At 45.8% G+C, this 19,621-nt stretch overlaps 1 protein-coding gene across 1 annotated transcript in view; it reads left to right on the forward strand.

The window, feature by feature from the left end:
• PREX2 (phosphatidylinositol-3,4,5-trisphosphate dependent Rac exchange factor 2) overlaps positions 1-19,621 on the forward strand; it is a 1,458,907-nt gene that overhangs the window by 1,419,131 nt on the left and 20,155 nt on the right. The window contains exon 39 of the mRNA XM_069621155.1: positions 11,590-11,692. Coding sequence (XP_069477256.1) covers positions 11,590-11,692 — 103 coding nt within the window. The remainder of the gene's footprint in view (positions 1-11,589; positions 11,693-19,621) is intronic.

Raw genomic sequence — 19,621 nt, forward strand, 5'->3', positions numbered from 1 at the left:
CATGGGCTCTCCATTCGAACCCATGCACAAAGCATCCCTTAAACATCTTACTCTTAAGACTGCTTTTTTAATAGCTATCACCTCCATCAGGAGAGTAAGTGAACTTCAGGCTCTTTCTATTCTAGACCCCTTTGTTACAGTTCACAAAGATAAAGTGGTTCTACGCACTCACCCTAGGTTTGCTCCGAAATTTATTTCTAAATTCCACGTAAACCAGTCTATAGAACTACCAACGTTCTTTCAAAATCCTTCCAATTTGGGAGAAAGGACTCTGCACACACTTGATGTACGCAGGGCGGTCATGTTCTACATGGAAAGAACCAGACCATTGAGGAAGACTAATCAGTTCTTCGTCTCGGTGGCAGCAGGAAGAGAAGGAGATGCGGTTTCAAAATCCACTATTTCTAGATGGATTGTTCAATGCATCACTCTCTGCTATACTCTTGCTAAGAGAGAACTACCCTTTAAGCCAAGAGCACACTCTACTCGAGGCACGGGGGCATCCATAGCATTCATTGCAAATGTTCCCCTTGAGTCCATCTGCAAAGCGGCTACCTGGAGTTCTGTGCACACCTTTACAAAACACTACTGTCTAGATACACACTCTAGATCTGACTCCCAGGTGGGACAGGCAGTATTACGACACCTTTTCTCTACTGTTCCTTCTCATAACCCACCGCCAACTCCGGGTACTGCTCGCTAGTCTATGCACAGCATGTGATTCTAAGCAGATTAACAAACATCAGAAGAGAATGCATTACTTACCGTAAAAGCATTTCTGATGGTTGTATCTGCTTAGATTCACATGCGCCCACCCTTCCTCCCCGCTCGGATGGAAGGAACATAGACTTCCTTTATATATCTCTCTCTCTTTCTGTACTCACTCACGTCTAGAAGGCTCCCTCAGGGCAGAAAAAATACAAACAGAGGGACCTCAACGCGTGAGGGATTGTGGGTACAACGCACGTCACTATAGGGATAGTGTTTCAGACACGCCTGGTCGACGTCCCCTTTTCGACTACGAAAAACAAAATGCAATACTCTGCAGTGACCACTGGATGTCGGACCTATGCACAGCATGTGAATCTAAGCAGATACAACCATCAGAAATGCTTTTACGGTAAGTAATGCATTCTCATATATATATATATATATATATATATATATATATATATATATATATATATATATATATATATATATATATATATATATATATATATATATGTTTCTGAGGCTTGTGGAATCTGCTTAGATCACATGCTGTGCATAGGCAGACATCTAGTGGAAGCTGCAGAGTATTACAGTTTGTTTTTCGAAACTTGAAAATGGGTGTCGACACAGGGCGTGCCAGTAATACTATGCCTAGTGTGACGTCCACTGTACCCTTGATCCCACGCACATGTAGGACCCTCAGATTGTTTTTTTCCACCAAACTTGTCAGAAGCATTGCGCGGAGTTCCCTGGCTTTCAGCCATATTTTGCTAAATATCATATTATTTTCCCGTTCTTCCACTCCCACGCCGAAACATCGAAGTTCCAAGATCGACGCCGGTCCGGAGAACAAACAACCATTGTTGTTTGAGAGCTGCACAAACAACAACGGTTGAGAGCAGTTGAGAGCTGCACGACAGACTTTGGGCCTCGGAAGACCTCTGTTCTCGGCCCTGCAAGAAGGGAGAGTGGGGGATGGAAACATACTCTACACTCTTATTTTTCCTACACACACTAGCCCGCTGCCACAGTGTGCGTATGGAGGGTACCCCATTTAAATTTTGCCCCAAGTGCAACCGCAAGTACCCTTGGGTTGACAAACACGCCACCTGTAACCTCTGCTTGCCGAGGGATCACCCCGCGGCTAACTGCAGAGCGTGTAGCCGGTTCAAGGCTAAAACACTGAAGGACAACTCGACCAAACGTTAGGCCCACCACGCCAGGCAATTCGAGGCCATGGAAGTGGAGGGCGCCTTCAGTGATGGCAGCAACGCCGTACTTGAGGTGAGGGCAAAGGGGTGTAGAAAGATGCCCAAGCGCAAGACCCCGAACTCGGAAGATTGTCCCACAGGGCAGTTATGGGGAACACACCCTGCGACACGAGTGCTACCCACACCACTTCTCCATCTAAACACTCGAAGTTCTCGGAAAGAGGCACGAAGAGAGCGGTCCACTGAATCGGTGTCCTCTAGGCGTTCCCGGTCAAGATCGCCGCACTGCATGAGGCAACCGTCATTGTTACCAAAGGTGCCTCACTCACCAACGTCACGGAGGTAGGCTCGTCAGAAGACGAATATGACCTCCAGCGCCAGGCCGCACATGAGAAGTCTGCTCCGGCAGACCGTTCGGCGGCTGCTTTCGAGTCCCGACATGCTCACTCGAAGGAAAAAGACACTACCCCCGAATCTCGGCGCCAGGCGTCGAAAAGCTCATAGAAGGTGAAAACATCAGGGAAACTCTCTTCTACTCATAGGAAAGGGGGTAAACGGCAGAATAAACCATCTCACCCTTTTTCTGCACCACAGACACATAAGGACAGGTCAAAGTCTTCAGATAAGCATAAATCCAAGACCCCTGTCCAGGCCCCTAGGTCCAAACAAGGAATAGAATGGGAACCCGCTCAGGAAATGGTAATTCCCAGCTCCAAAATATGGACCAGTGAAGATATACACAGGGTAATGATTAGAATGTCCTCCCTGGCTGACTTCTACTCCAAGAACCCAGAGCACTTCCTCACCTATACCCCAGACAGTGCTACTCCTTCAGGATCCAGGGACCCTCAGCCCCCTACTAAGAAACCTCAGGTTGAGACTCCAACTCAGGGACTGACTTCAGACCCTTTTTACATACAGCCTTACACTCAGTATGGTGAGGATCCACAAGAGTACAATGAGGATCCAGACTTGGGAATGTTGGATGACCAAACTTGGGTGGACTATTATGGGGATGATGAGGGACAAGAGGGGGAGGAAGATGACATCGCAGAAGTCTACAGGATAGACTCTCCTGTTCACAAAGAACCTCAGGTTACTGACTCTCCGATAGACAACCAGCCCCTCATAAATGAGGTCTTGTCTAGAGCGGTGGAGCACTTTCACATAGACACTCAGGGGCACAGGAGGAGAGGGACTTTGCAGAAGAACTAGTGGGAGAGAAGAGACCCATTGCTCAAGCCATTCCAATTCTCAAGTCCATCCAACAGAGAATTGATCCTTCCCTTCTTACTCCTAGCCTCACCAGGGCCGTAAACCCCAGAATCGAGAAACTCTTCAGGGCCGCCCAGTCAGACCCACTTTACATAAAGGGTCAACTGAAGCCCGACTCCTTGGTACTTACTAACACCAGAAAGAGGGCGAGGACACCTCTATCATCATCTGAGGCCCCCCCAGACAAGGAGAGCAAGAGTATTTAGGGGTTGGGAAGGAAGGTAGCCTCCACTTCCGCTTACCAGACAAGGATTGCCAACACCACCACTCTTCTGGCAAGTTACAATTGCCACCAATGGGAGCAGGTAGCTGCCCTCATTGACTCCGCACTGGAACCACTAAAGGGCCAGTTGGCCCAGGTCACGTCAGAGGGGAGAGCCGTGTCCGTTTGCATCCTTAAAGCAACCTTTGATACTGCCGATAACGCGGGCAGGCTCATAGCAGAGAGCACGGTCATTAAGAGGCATGCTTGGTTAAGACATTCAGGGTTTAAACCCGAGACACAAGCATCCCTAATTGACATGCCGGTGGAACTGAATCTCCTATTTGGCAAGGATGCTTTAAAAACTGCCAAAGACTAGTATGATACTCTGAAATCCCTGGGACAGTTGACCAACAAGCCCCCTAATCAAAGAGGCAATGGTAATTTTCGTCGCCCACGCGGCCAAAATTCACAAAGGGGCTCCTATTATACACAGAGGCAGTGTACATCATGGGGTAACAACCAGCAGACTACCCAGAGTTACGGCAGAGGAAACAAAAGGGGCAGTGGTAGAGGTAGAGGCAGCCCCAGCACAGACAGCACGCCTCCTGCAAAACAGTGACGCTGCGCTCAGGATCCCTTCTCACGCATCCCCAATAGGGGGACGCATTTCCAACTTCACCCAAGCTTGGGAAGGGATCACATCAGACAGATGGGTGCTGTCCACAGTGTCCGCAGGATACTGCATAGAACTGCTCGAGCATCCCCGAAACCACCCTCCACGTCAAAAGATACATTGCTTGGACCACCAAAAGATCCTCCTCGAGGAGATCGTCAATCTTCTAGCAAAGGACGCAATGGAACTCATCCCGGGCAACCAGATAAACAAGGGTATTTATTCAACTTACTTCTAAAGAAAGATTTGACAATGCGCCCAGTATTAGACTTACGCCCTGCAAACAAGTATGTCAAGCCCGAAACGTTTTGCATGACTACTCTCCAAGAGGTAATCCCCCTCCTAAAAAGGGGGGATTACATGGCAACATTGGATATGAAAGATGCCTATTTTCATATTTCCATGTTCGCAGCGCACAGAAGATTCTTGCACTTCAAGGTGGACAGTCAGCACTACCAGTTCAAGGTGCTGCCCTTCGGTATAGCCTCGGCTCCAAGGGTATTCACCAAGGTACAGGCGGTGGCGGCGGCACACCTGCACATGGAGGCAATCCCAGTGTACCCTTACCTGGACAACTGGCTCATCACGGGGGAGACCCCAGTAATTTGCAGATCAAACATTCAAAGAACGATCAACCTCCTCTTCGAATTGGGTTTCCCCATAAACGAGAAAAAATCAAGTCTGGTGCCAAGCACCTCCAAACAGTTCCTAGGAGCTGTCTTAAACACTCAAGAGGAAAGAATTCAGAATCTACTACTGCAAATTCCTCTATACCAGCCCGGTCGCCAGATAAGGGTGCGCAAAGCAATGCGTTTGCTGGGCATGATGGCGTCATGTATTTACCTGGTCCCCCACGCACGCCTGCTCATGAGACCCATGCAAGAATGGTTGGCGAAACAATAGTCTCAGGCAAGTGGTCAGTGGGACGATCTAGTGGTCGTTTCGCCAACACTTGTACAAAGTCTTCAATGGTGGACAAGAGAGAACCTGTCAAAGGGGAAACCCTTTTACGATCCAGAAGTACAGGCTGTAGTCACAACAGACGCATCCCTTTCAGGGTGGGGAGCACACCTCCTTCACCACACAGCTCAGGGTCTCTGGTCTCACACAGTAGCCAAGAATCATATCAATCTGCTAGAGCTTCTTGCAGTATTCAGAGAGCTTCATGTGTTCGAGCCCCACCTGTTGAACCTGTCAGTGCAGATCCTGACGGACAGCACAACAGTGATGTTTTACCTAAACAAACAGGGAGGGGCTCGTTCACCAAATCTGTCCAAGCTTGCCCAGAAAATTTTGATATGGGCACTCAGACGGAACATTTACCTGTCATCTCAACATGTTCCAGGGGATCTCAATTTGCTAACGGATGCTTTGAGCAGAGATCCCTTCCCAGAAGAACACAAATGGTGTCTACTCAGAGAAGTCGTAGAAGACATCTTCTCACAGTGGGGTTTCCCCACTACAGACCTATTCACCACAAGCGAAAACAGGCAAAGCCCAGGATTCGCATCCAGGTTCCCCCAGCCAGACTCCAAGGGGACCACCCTGTGGATGAACTAGTCAGGAATGTTTGCCTACGCTTTTCCACCAACCCCTCTCATGAGGAAGGTGGTCAACAAGATGCACAGGGAATCGATGATGCTCATCCTAGTTGCTTCCATGTGGGTGAGGTAACCGTGGTTCCCACACCTACGCAGACTAGCGATGTGCAAACCCATCAAACTCCCGTGCTGGTACAACCTACTGTCCCAGCACCAAGGTCAAACAGTGCATCCTCAACCCAACTCAATGAACCTGGCAGCATGGCTCCTGAAGTCATAGAGTTTGGACAGCTCAACTTACCACAGAGATGTATGGACATCCTAAAAGAATCTAGGAAACCTAACACGAGGCACTGTTACTTTGACAAATGGAAAAGATTTGTTATCTGGTGCCAGAATAAGCAAATCAACCCGGTTGATTGCACTCCTTCCAATATTGTCACATACATGCTCTACCTGCTGGATGCAGGGTTGGTATTTAACTCACTCAAGGTACACCTGGCGGCGCTGTCAGCCTATACCACCTTCCACAACAAGGTTTCATGGTGGAAGGTACCAGTGGTTAAAGCCTTCATGGAAGGGGTAAAGATACTCCACGCTCCAATTTCAAACCTACCACCTGGATGGGACCGTAATGTGGTGCTTGCTAAGCTCATGGGCCCACCCTTTGAACCCATGCATAAAGCCAGTCTCAAACACCCGACCTATAAAACTGCCTTCTTAGTAGCCATTACATCCATAAGAAGGGTCAGTGAAATTCAGGCTCTGTCAGTGCAGGATCCTTTCTTTACTGTTCATAAGGATAAACTGGTTCTACAAACACAACCTAGGTTCTCACCTAACATTTCTAAATTCCACGTTAACCAGTCCATTGAGCTTCCGGCCTTCTTCCAAGAACCCAAAAGCTCTTATGAGGTGAAACTACACACTCTACATGTGCGAAGAGTGGTCCTCTACTATGTAAAACCAACTGTTTGTCTCCGTAGTTACAGGCAGAGAAGGAGATTGTGTCTCTAAAGGTGCCATCTCCAAGTGGATAGTCAATTGTATCCAGCTATGTTACTCCCTTTCTGAAAAGACTCTGCCTTTTACGCCAAAAGCCCACTCTACAAGAGGCATTAGGGCCACTCTGGCTTTCATTGCGAATGTACCCCTTCACACCATTTGCAAAGCAGCAACATGGAGCTCTATTCACACTTTTACTCAGCACTTCTGCATTGACACTCATTCCAAGACAGATACTCAAATGGGACAAGCAGTTCTAAGACATTTATTTGCTCATGACCCTTCTCACATCCCACCTCCTTCTTCTAACACTGCTCGCTAATCTATGCACAGCATGTGATCTAAACAGATTCCACAAGCCATAGAAGGGATACATTACTCAATGTAATCGTATTTTTGAAGCTTGTATCTGCTTAGATTCACATGCGCCCGCCCTTCCTCCCCTCTGAGAGAAGGCACATGGATGCTTGTAGTCTTATCTTTCTATCTATCTGCTTGTATAATCTGTACTCACGCTACTCCTCATGCTACCTCATGTCAGAAAAAATACAATCTGAGGGTCCTACACGCGTGAGGGATCATGGGTACAGTGGACGTCACACTAGGGATAGTATTACTGGCACGCCCTTTGTCGACACCCATTTTCGAGTTTTGAAAAACAAACAGTAATGCTCTGCAGCTTCCAGTAGATGTCGGCCTATGCACAGCATGTGAATCTAAGTAGATACAAGCATCGGAAATACGATTACGGTGAGTAATGTATCATATATATATATATATATATATATATATATATATATATATATATATATATATATATATATATATAGTCACAACACCAAGAAAGTTATGGTGGGCTTGATGTTTATACATTTTTTGTAATACAGAATATTTGGTTTATACAATCCTTTAAACAAATTGATTAATAATACCGTTTAGCAAAAACGTTACCATGCAACTAACTACAATGAATACAGCCAATAATCATCACATATAAAAAATTACATCACTCCTAGCCACAAACTAATCTATGAAGTGATATGTCACAGCATAATCATAGCAACAACATTAAAAGGGCCAATTTTATGTCCAATAGGCTGTACATCTGGTTAATAAAGCACATCAGTGCAATAATTAATCTTGTTTGATTTCCCAGTAACAATGTATATCAAAATTAATTTGCCAACAGATATTCTACATGGCAGTCAAAGCCATGCAAAAACTGGATAATTAATACAAAGGTTCTGGGGAAACTTACAATTCAGTGTCTCCAAGTCTCTAAAATATCTCTCTCTTTACAAAAACGAGAACTCTGTGATCCTTTAAACCTCTTCTTGGTCCACAGTGAATAGCTGATTCAACCTAAATTTCATAAACAACATACAATGCTTATGGTTTAGGAAACTCTTTATATAGTTTGGGATGGTGGAATATTTCCTTATAGTCAGCGCATCCTCTTTTAGTGAGCTGCAGCGAATCAACAGCTCGTTTCAGCCAAACTCTCGTATTTTACGCTTAACTCTGAGTAGGTTTACCTACAAAATATTTTCATCACACCCGGCTTCACCTAAAGTATCTAGACATTAATTTCTGAAACTGTTCGGCACAATCGAGGAGCCTTTTAATAAAATGACCTCTACAAAAACATTGTGAATATTTCCTTGAGTCCTAATTTATATACATGATACATATGTACAATTGTTTATTGGTCGAGTGCATCGTTGATCGAGCTGGGGGTGGGGGTGGTCTCACAGTCACCTGGCACTCCCTGTGCCTAATCCCACAAAACCAAGCATATCCTGTGCTCACCCTGCATCATCAGGCGTACCCTGTGCTCACCCCCATCCCCAGACACTCCCTGTACTCATCCTCAGGCACTCCCTTGTTTCAGATTACCTAAGAGGCATGCCCGTTACCCGTCTGGCCATTTACACTGACAGGGTACTGTTATGACTACCATTGAATCCTGTGCGGAACCGGGGGACCTGGCACAGCAGGGAGAGATGGTCATGTCTGCTTTGCAGGTCAACTGGACATTCAGTATATGCTGTTTTCGATGTATATAGTACATGTGTGTGTACCAGCAGAATATGTTTGCAATAACATTTCTTTTTTTAAAATTATGTTATTGTTCATTTATAACGAATTTAATACCAGCGATGGTTTCTAAGTGCGGGATCGGGATTCGAACATGTGTTGCTCTGCATTGTCTCGCTTTCAAGACAAGTGAGTTGCCCCTGAGTTATGCTTCCCCCCCTTCAGATACTTCAATCCACTGCCGCTGTAATATTAGGGGATTTAGCATGATCACAGAAGCATCCTTTGATTGCTTGTATTGAATCTGGGGTTGGGGTTGTGCAATGTGTGCTGCTGCATGGCATAGCATGGCACTTAACAGGTGGGTGAGGATGGGTGAGAAGGTTGGCTGTGCCTTGTCATGCGCCATGACAACTCTGTGGAATGTGTCAACTGCTAGGAAATGGAGGGCAGCAATCGGCTTCAATAGAGGGGGTATGGCGTGTGTATAGTTATTGGTTTTTCAAGGTATCCCTCAATGTAAAAGTTGGTGGACCTGTACAAACGATAGGTTCTCAGAATCTGTGTGTCAGTTAGGCCCCTTGTGGACAATCGGACTCTGGGTATGGAGGGCCTGTACATTCCCTGTACATTCCCGTCATTCCTTGACTGGCCCTCTGTCACATGATTGCTTCCATCCTCCTGCCCTCAAGCAACAAGTGAAGCTTCCAAAGTCACTGTGGCACTGCGCCAGAAGACTGAATGGTGGTGTGTGTGTGTTGGGCCTGCGGTTTGGGTTGGCTTTTTTTGTCATGAATGACATGAACCTGTGGTACTTTTCCTCTTTCTCCATTTTGCTGGAATTTCACCTTGTATCTGCAGTTGAACCCATCGCCATTTACTGCATTGGTTATTTCCTCTCCCCATCCGGTATTCTCTGCATGTGGTGTTACCTTCAGATACTTGAAGTCTGGTGATTTCGCATGCAGTATGCAACTCCGAATTGTGCAGAGCAGTAAAACATTGGGTATTCAAAAATACCCAGGGCCCCATTACACGGACGGCGGTAAGGTTTACCAGTACCGGTAAGGATACCAGTGCCGGTAAACCCTTACCACCTTACTACGAGGTCCCTTTGTGGGACCCTACCTTAACAGCTAGTTTTACCAGCCGTTAAGGATGGGAGCCGCAAAGGGACCTACGAGGTAATTACGGTACCGCAATTTGCGGTACCGTAATTACCGCCTTCCCCATTCCCATTGAGCCCTATGGGGCAAAAATGGGAATGGGGAAGGGCCATGGTGAATGGGGAATTACCGCCCCCACACACCATGGAATAGAGCGGTAATTCCGCCATTCACTATGGCAGACTCAGTAAAATACCGGCGGCAACCATGGCGCTAATAGCGCCATGGTTATCGCCGTTCGTGTAATGAGGCCCCCAATGTTTTACAAATGCATCCAAACGTGTAATCAGGGCCTTACTGTGCTGTTTCTACAGGGTGCACTGAATAATCATTGAGTACATTGGCCAACACTGCGGTATCTAGGACACCACCGGATTAATACATCGGTAGATGTCAACAACAAAAGAGTCTGACTTGCCAGAGGTGGGCTAAAAAAGGGGGCGTGGGGAGTGTGGGTTGATTCTGACTTGCCAGAGGTGGGCTAAAACAGGGGGTGTGGGTTGATTCTGTCTTGCCAGAGGTGGGCTAAAACAGGGGGTGTGGGTTGATTATGACTTGCCAGAGGTGGGCTAAAACAGGGGGTGTGGGTTGATTCTGACTTGCCAGAGGTGGGCTAACACAGGGGGTGTAAGTTGATAATGTTAAGCAGCGAAGAAAGGGATCAGGCTTGTGTGTGCAACCCAACCAAAGGTGTTATGGAATAAATGGGTCTTCGGATTTATGTAAAAATCCTAGTGCATGTGTTTCCTGTACTTGGTAAAATGGTCGGGAGTTCCAGAGAGCTGAACCCTGGTCATGTACGGCCTTGCATGTGGATCTGTGTGCATATCTACTTGGTCCATGGAGCTGATTTTGGACACGGGAACTAGCAGTGCATGGTTCGGAGAATGTAGCTATTCATGGGTGCAGCCATGGAGTGTCTTGCCTTCAGCGCACGTGGTATTAATAGTCGGTAGCCACTGGAGCAACTTCGGTGCAGTTGACCTGTGGTCAGAGCATCACAGATGGTGCATGAGCTGAGCCGCATGGTACTGGTCTCCAGAGTTTGCACAGTGTATTAGTTGAAGCACAACACATATGGAGTCGCAATTATGAAAGCAGGATGTTACTATTTCTAGAATCAGTGAGATTTCCTCGGACAGCATCTTACAGTATTTTCAATGAAATTCATGCAGTAAATATAGAGATGGCTACTTGTGTCTAGTTGGTGGTTGCCTCGCCCAAACACAATGTGTTACGCAGGCCTCGTGAGCTGCTTCTCAACTTGCCCAAGACGTTAACCAGGGCACATGATGTCATATGTGCATGCCTTTGGGGAAGTGTGAGGCATGAGATGTTGTTTTATTGTTCTGATGCTCATATGTGCATTATAGCGAAAGAATTGCCAGTCGTGCACCTTTATCGAATGTGCCACTGTAAGACATTCATATAACTTCTCTCTCTCTCTCTCTCTCTCTCTCTCTAATTGTCTCTCTCTCTCTAATTGTCTCTCTCTCTCTCTCCCTCTCTCCGTCTCTCTCTCTCTCTCTCTCTCTCTCTCTCTAATTGTCTCTCTCTCTCTCCCTCTCTGTCTCCCTCTCTCTCTCTCTCTTTCTCTCTCTGTCTCTCTCTCTCTTTCGCTCTCTCGCTCTCTCTCTCTCTCTCTCTCTCTCATCTTCTGTTGCTCTATATTCCACCTCTCTTCTTTTTATCTTTCCCGCTCACTCCCTCTGTTCACTTCCTTCCTCCCTATGTCTCTTCCTGTCTCACTTTCTCTCCACAGCTGCACACTGAGTGTCACTCTCGAACAGGCTATTGTTCTTGCTCGGAGTCATGGGCTTCCGCCGCGATACATCATGCAAGCTACGGATGTGATGCGAAAACAGGCAAGCCCCCTTTATTTTGCACGTACATTTATAGCGTTTTCACTAACCATCTATATTCTGTAATGCACGAGACATGGGTGTTTTTGGGGTGTTCCATGGATGGCATTTGCTATCCTTGGCAGTGCCTCTGATACGCCTGGTCAACTTGCCAATGTACATGCCATTAGGAAATGCGTGACTCTTTTAAACAATGAATGCATTTTTGAAATATTAAATGACAGAACATGCTGCCACCTAGTATGTGCCACTTGCTGAGGAAAATAAGAAAGCATTGTGAAAACATATGTAACTGATCAAAGCGACTGCTGTAAGTGTGGACACCTGAGACCATCCTGGTGATTGCCCACAGGTCTCCAGTCTGCAGGTGGTCCTTGTCACTTTCCTGGGGCCATCCCATCATGAGTGGATCATCTGGAAGCAGGTGAATAGGAGGGGAAAGGATTGGTGCTCAGCAAGTGTTCGTCTGGTGGGCCTTTTGCACAGCATTGCATCAGAAGTCCTGTTTTAAATGACACTCTAAGGGTCCCTACGGTAAGCTCCAATTGTCACCTGAAGTGCCCCATTAGCAATTCTCTCCGATAATTCATCTGATTCCATCCGTCTTACCAAGGCCAAAGTTGCTCTCTGCAAGATGGATCCTCATGTCAATTTTGAACAGGGAGCTCAGTTGGCTGCCCAGAAATAAGCTGGACACCGACTTGAGCCTGGGCAGGTTTCTCATCCTTCTGAGACCAATAAAAGGACCAGTCTTTGGTTGGCTAAAATCAACTATTATTTGAACAGAGGAGTGATGTCATGTACGGTGTGCTATTTAAATAGCTATCTTTATTATTATCATTTTGGTAACATGATGGCCTTCCTGTCTTGTCCCCTAGTGCGGCCTCCCAAAGGCAATGTGTCTGGTGTGGCCAAGCCTTCATCACTTCTCCATGTTCTAGATAGTCTAAAGCTAACAGACATACTTTCTCCTCTGCCCCACCCAACCCCAATTAACATGCATCTGGATAAGATAATGTATTCATGCACTGTGGAACATATACAAGGAGCGACCGTGTCATGTGGCCTTCTGCTCTTATTTCAGATGGACGTAAAGCAATGCAATTCTACAAGTGTCTCCAATGATTTTCAGGGGTTTTACCATACATGTTTTTAGTTCTTAACTGGTTAAGTTATAAGTACTCCTGGATTTAGTTTCACCCCACTGCAGAACACTCACCTACCCAAGCAAACCTTTAAAACATTTTAAGGCAACCATCTTGTTCAGCTGTTCAGACATGGCTGCTTGGTTTTCTGCCCCAGAGGCCAAAGCACATGTTAGATAATAATCAACAACAGATAATCCTCTGTCATTGTGACATGTTAGTCCAGCTAAGTCTCACTGGGACACAACCATTGCACTATTATTTACTTGATAGTGCAAGAGTATCAAGTTACAGATGCAGATAAGATTGGCCTTCTCCCTCCTACACTTCAAGATGGATCTCAAGACCCTAGCCTTCAAAGAACATCTTGGCAATTTCTGACTGCTACACTCAAGGCAGCCTTTCCACCTTTGGAATTTCCCCTCCCCTGCTCCACTTCCCAATCACAGCTTCACTGTTACCCCCAACAGGGTGCATCCCTTAGGCACAATGCTCCATTGCTTCCCAGCTAGGTTTCACTTTATGAAACCCATTAGCACCCTGGCGGTGGGAGCCAGCCAATCAGGTGGCTAGGAACACAGTCTTGAAGTGCCGGTACCAGCCCACGTTCCATCCAACCTGATGGCCAGCTCCCCCCACTGCCATCTTCCCCCCACCCACCATCCGTTTTTTGGTTTTGTTTTGTCCATCCCTCCCCACACTTACCTTATTTCTGCAGCGGCGGCTCTCCCCACCCCTGCCGATCCTTGCTCTCCGTTGCTGCAGGATGCCTTGGAAAGTGATGAGGGTCTCCTTGCAGAGCCACACTTCCGTTTCCATAGTAGCCATCTTGGAAAAGTATGTTCCTTCCTTCGCTGGGATGCTGCTCGAGTCCCGTTGAAGAAAGGAAAATACTTTTTTTGTAGCACCCCGGGTTGCCGCTTTGATAGCCCAGGGTGCTAATGGCCTTAAGCCCCCGTTCCAAGGGCTGCAACGGGCGATAACGGACCGGCAGCCAAAGTTATCAACCCAAGCGAAGCAAGGCCATTAACGCCACATACATACATGCATACATACATACAGTGAGATGGGTTAAACCTATTTGAGGGGCTCTGTGAATTGATGTTTACCACTGATGCTATTTCAATTCAAGTTTTCTTCACATTTCAGTGTCAAGCTTTCATCAGTTGATTGCAACCTTGTTATCTCAGTTTTAATCTGCTCTGAATGGTTGGATTGCTAGGAGGGAACCTTCATCCCCCAATTGTTCAGCTCACGAGGTGAAAAGGGTTATTTCCAATCTCGTGTTCCTCGTTTACTGTCTTTTGGAACTTAAGCTGGTCTTCACTGATGCTAGTCAAAAAGGCTGCAACATGTCTGCAATTCTTTGTATTACTGTGCAGAGGGGGCATGGCCCAGAAGTTCATGCTAGCGTCATCCCCATGTTTGCAGGACCAAGACTGATTTGCATATGCCTGTTCCCCTTAACTGGTGACCAATACAAAACATTTCAATGGAACCTTCCCTGCCCATTCTCCCTGGGAAAGAGAAGGACGTCTCTATGACTTCAAGGTTTTATTTATTTATTTATTTATTTATATTGCGCCGGTAGCTCGCAAGCTTCGGGGCGCAGAAACAGGCACACGAGAAACAAGTGACGGGTAACTAACACAAAGCACAAGACAGATATATATAGGATGTCGAACTGGGCCAGAAAGATTTATATGTTTTACTTAAAGATGTAAGTTTTCAATTGTTTTTTCGAAAACGTTGATAGTTGGCTTCCATCCTTATCTGGCCCGGAAGATTGTTCCAAAGGCCTGCTACTGTGACAGGGAAAGATTTGCCAGCTCCGTTTTTGAGTCTGAAAGGAGCTTTCGTGATCAGACCATGTTCGGATGATCTTAGCTCTCTGGAGGGCTTATATGGGATGATTTTATTTTTCATGTATGCTGGGGCTTTGCCATATATACATCTGTGTGTGAGTGTGAGCGACTTAAATTGGACTCTTTCCTCGATTTTCAACCAATGTAGTTCTTTCCTAGCTTCGCTAATATGCTGGCCCCTGGGAATTTGTTTGATGATTCTTACTGCATTATTTTGCAGGACTTGGTAGCTGTGGTAACAGTTTTTGTTAGAGCCTAGAATTAACGCGTTGCCATAATCGAGGCGAGATAGAATTGTGGCTCTTGCGATCGTGGCACTGTTTTCCTCCGATAGATAGGGTCTGATGGCTTTCAATAAGCGGAGATGATAGGAGCATGTTTTTTTCACATAGAGGGTTTGAGCCTCGGATCCTAGGGATGCTTCCAACATCATCCCCAGGGTTTTAACCTTGTTAAGGACTTGTATTTGAGTGTCTTTGATGGTAAAGGTGTTATATGCGGGGTGGAGCTTGGATCTGACCAAATTGGAACCAAAAACCATGAGCTCGGTTTTATTGCCATTTAGACACATCCAATTTTGATCCATCCAATTTTCCACTGCTTTATACACTGTGTCAAGTTTTTTGTTGTCCTTTTGATGGTCTCCACTTAGTTCTATTACCAGTTGAGTGTCATCTGCATAATTGGTAAAGAACGTGTTGATGTTATCAAGGACTTTACATAGAAATCTAAGGTATATGTTGAACAGGAGTGGGGACATGCTAGCGCCTTGGGGGACTCCGCATGTAATTACTTTTTCAATTGAAAAAAGATTTCCCCAATGTACTCTAGATGTTCTATCTTGTAAGAAGGACATGATCCAGCTTATTGCTTCGTCTGAGCAATTTGCTGTTTCTTTTAGAGCTGACTTAAGTAAGTTGTGGTCTAGTAAGTCAAAGGCCGCGCTCAGATCTAAAAGTATTAGTAGTCCAGCTTTTCCCTGATCAATAATGTTAAGCATCTTAGTCTGTAGGTCCAGCATAGCTGTTTCTGTGCTATGTGCTGGTCGAAATCCTGACTGTTGGTGATGGAGGAGGTCAGAGCTTTCTACATGTTCCTGAAGTTGTGTGGTGGCAATTTTGTCCATGATTTTAAGTATGAAATTGCAGTTAGTTATGGGTCTTAAGTTGTTTGGGTCCCTTTGGTCTAGGTTAGGTTTTTTTACAAGGGGTGTGACTGTTACCCTTTTTATGCTTTTAGGTACATTTTGGTCACAGAAGGATGTATTTATTACTTTGGTTAGAGCTGGTGCAAAGATGGCTGGATGGTCTAGGATCAGGTTGGCCGGGAGTATGTTTTCCGCGCACGTGGTGGGTTTCATGGATGCTAGGGTTTTTATCATGTCGTTGGTAGTGATGGGATGGAATTTGAATTGGGTCGTCTGGTGTACAAGTTCCTCTTGTGTGTCTTTGGTGGAGGATTTAGAGGCTGCTTGGGATTTGGCTATGATATCCCTGGCCTTGTTAATTTTATTAAAGAATGCGATCTGTGTTGCGTCGCATTCTTCTTGGGTGGGCGAGAAGGCTGGGGTTAAGCTTTTTGGCTTATCTATAGATTTTAATATATTGAAAAGTTTGCTGGTGCAGTTGGCTGCTACAGAAATCTGTTTATCATAGTAGTTTTTCTTAGCCTCGATTATCATTCCTTTGTAGATTTTCTCCCTGGTTTTCCAGAGGGATTTATTGTCCACTGTGGGTTTTTTTCTCCATTCATTTTCCCTATTCCTTTTAAGCTTTTTCTGTTCGAGAAGTTCCTCTGTAAACCACTCTTGTTTTATTTTTTTAGGTCTAGAGGTTTTGGTTTGGAGTGGGGCTTCACGGTCCACTAGTGCCTGTAACTGGCCAAGTAGGTTGAATAGAGTGGTTTCGCATGTATCCTCAATTTTTCCCTCAATTTCATGAGCATGTAGACATTGCATCAGGTGCTCTTCATTGATGTTTTTATAGTTCCGCAGTGTTTTTTTGATAGGGAGATTGGGAGTTTTGGGCCTTTGTGCAGGGGGATAGATATGAAAGGTCACGCTATAGTGGTCTGACCATATACATGGGTCAGTTTCGTAATCTTGGGATGTGAGGTTGTTGGTGACAACCCAGTCAAGTAGGTGGCCGTTGTCCATGGTGGGAGCAGTATTCATTACTTGGTAGTCTATGTTGTTCAAGAGTTTCTCCAATTTAACGGCCTCTCTATCTTTCGGGTCCCCCCGCCACCGATTGAAATCTCCTAAGAGTAGAGTGGAGGTATTGGGTCCTTTAATCATATTAAGCTGGTTTGTGATTTCTTCGTTGAAATTGGGCATAGTGGCAGGTGGTCTGTATACTACAATTATGTTAAGGCTGCTATTATTGGTTTGAAGATGTTTAAGGTGGAGGATCTCTGAACCGTTACATTGTGTTTTGATCGGGAACAGTTGGATGGTGTCCCAGGCGATTACGGCCACGCCACCCCCTTGTCCTGATTCCCTGTTGGTGTAGTATATAGTGTAGCCCTCTGGGACTGCTAGGTCACAGGTAGGACCGACGGGTTCTTTTAGCCAGGTCTCGGTAATACACATGATGTCTATTTTTTCCGCGAATATCATGTCATGGACGCTGATGGCATGTTTGTTGAGGGAGCGGGTGTTGAGGAGACAGATCTTTAGATCTGGAGAAGGTTGGGGTGGCGATTTCTTGAGGAAAGTGTTCGATGGTGTTCTTTTCTCACGTCTCTTAATAGCAAGGGTTTCTGTGGAGGGGAGACTAACATCTGGATTGGTTCGTTCAAGGATTGCGTCACAAGCTGCTTTGGCAAGCTTTGTGTTTTGGTAATTACGATTAATGTTGGCCACTATGTCAAAAGGTAGAAACCCCATGGTTTCTGATTAGCAGTGGTCTCAGGGCAGCGTGCTGTGCGCCGGACGTCCGTGGACGGCGAGGACCGGCGCAAGACCGGCTTGTCCCTGAAGCGCCGGCGCTGAAGCGCCTGACGTTTCCCTATGAAGGGCGCTGGTGCTTCTGGGAGTTGTAGTCCGTAAGCCTGCTTAGCCAATGGCAGAGGCTGAAGCAGGAGTCAGTGTCGAGTTCGCTGACTATAGGTTACAGTTTTAGTGCACCGCAAAGCGGCTGCAGTTGCTAGTAGTTAACACGAGGTCTCGGGGGCAAGGATCTCCTGGGCGTTCCTGCCGTGCCTGAGGAGTAAGTACTTTCCTAAGCGTGTGAATCTTGTTGCTGAGTTCACGCTCTTCAGCTCAAAGCAGTCGCTTAGTGCGTAAAAGCAGCACGAGTGTTCTTTAAATAAAGCGGCAAAAGGTTGTGATGATTTGCCCTCAGTTGCCAATTGATAACCACTGGTGGGAAGCGTGAAATAATACATGCTCTGGACTAAAGATTTAAAAAACAGCATCTGAACTAGTTTCAGCCATATAGTAAAATCACTGCATTCTTTTGATTTCTACACTAAAATCGTATGAATCCAAAGTCATATGACCTCTACAAGCCTGTAGGCATACAATAGATCATCATGTTAAGCATACATGCATACATCTAATGTGCAAACCGGTGCACAGATTTCAATTCTAATTTATTATGATCTGGTTGTTCATTCAATCATTGCATGGCTCGAAAAGGGGGAGAAATGTGGGGTCACTGAGTAAGCAGGATGCTCATGTATGCCCCCCTCTGTAAATATGTGGGTGATGCATGCACCATGCAACATGGGCCTAGGAACATTACAGCCATGGTCAAGACTTGACATTCTGGCTGCCTGGTCATGAACTGGAAGGCATGCTACCGTATATCCCTACACAGGATCCTCTGTTGGCAGAAGATACATCATACGACGCTGCCAATCTCAGGTGCTGCTCTGTGGTTAGTCTTTCATGGCATCAGTAGAAGCTGATAGATGCCAACCCCATACCTTCTTCCAAAGGCGTTGTGACACCTTCCTCGGAATAGTGTTAGTTTATCCCTGCACCCTTATGGCCTAGCGGCCATCTCTACTATAATTATTGTGTGCTCGTAATTAACAACCATTTTGGAGGGCCGCAATACTGACCGGTGACGAGACCAGTGGTACCCCAACATCTTTATGCTGGGTCCTCCCGTTTGCGTAAAAACACTGTTAGTGGGCCCCTCACATGCCAGAATTGCTTATATTTTCTATTGAAAGCCTGCACAGTGCTTCCTTTTAGAAGGCATCACGCCCCCGTGAACATCTTCTGGGCCCCTTTAGGAGGTCCAGCAATCAGAGTTTTAAGACCACTGTCAAGGTTGTTCCTCATAAGTCTTTGAAAATATTTTACAGCCAACTTTCTTCTGGTTAAATCTATGCACATTTATGAACATGCAGCAATTTGTCTTCCCAATAAACATTACATTAACTCGGGTTATAAATAGCTGCTAGGCAGAGTACTTTGGAATCAGTGCATTTGATTTATAAGCCAGGCTCTCTAATCAAGGTTTGTTTATTGAGCTGGTGATGTCAGTAAAACTGTGCTTTTGCATTCTCCCCTCGCACACCTCCAAGATATGCGCACTGCTGGGTTTTAATATAATTGGACATATCCAGGATTTTTGGGAAGACGTGAATCACTGGCGTCAGCACTTATGAAAGTGGATCAATCATTAATGCACTCGTTGGCAGCGCCTCGTGCCAGGGATGGGCCAATCGATGCCATTGGCTTTATCAGAACGTGTTCTTACTGTGAACAAGATGAAAAGCACAGAGCGTTCGAGAAGGAATGGAAACAGATGGTTTCGGAAATCAGGAGAGAATCGTTTAGGTACCCGGAAATGGAATGCCGGTATGACTTTAAGGGTGAAGGCAAAGACACATTGTTCAACAATTTCCTCAAACTCCATAAAGATACTGATTCTATAGGTTCAGAGAAGAGCTAAGATCATTATCTG

This window comes from Ambystoma mexicanum, chromosome 5q, assembly GCF_040938575.1.
Source record: "Ambystoma mexicanum isolate Mex_15411 chromosome 5q, UKY_AmexF1_1, whole genome shotgun sequence".
NCBI classification, from domain to species: domain Eukaryota; kingdom Metazoa; phylum Chordata; class Amphibia; order Caudata; family Ambystomatidae; genus Ambystoma; species Ambystoma mexicanum.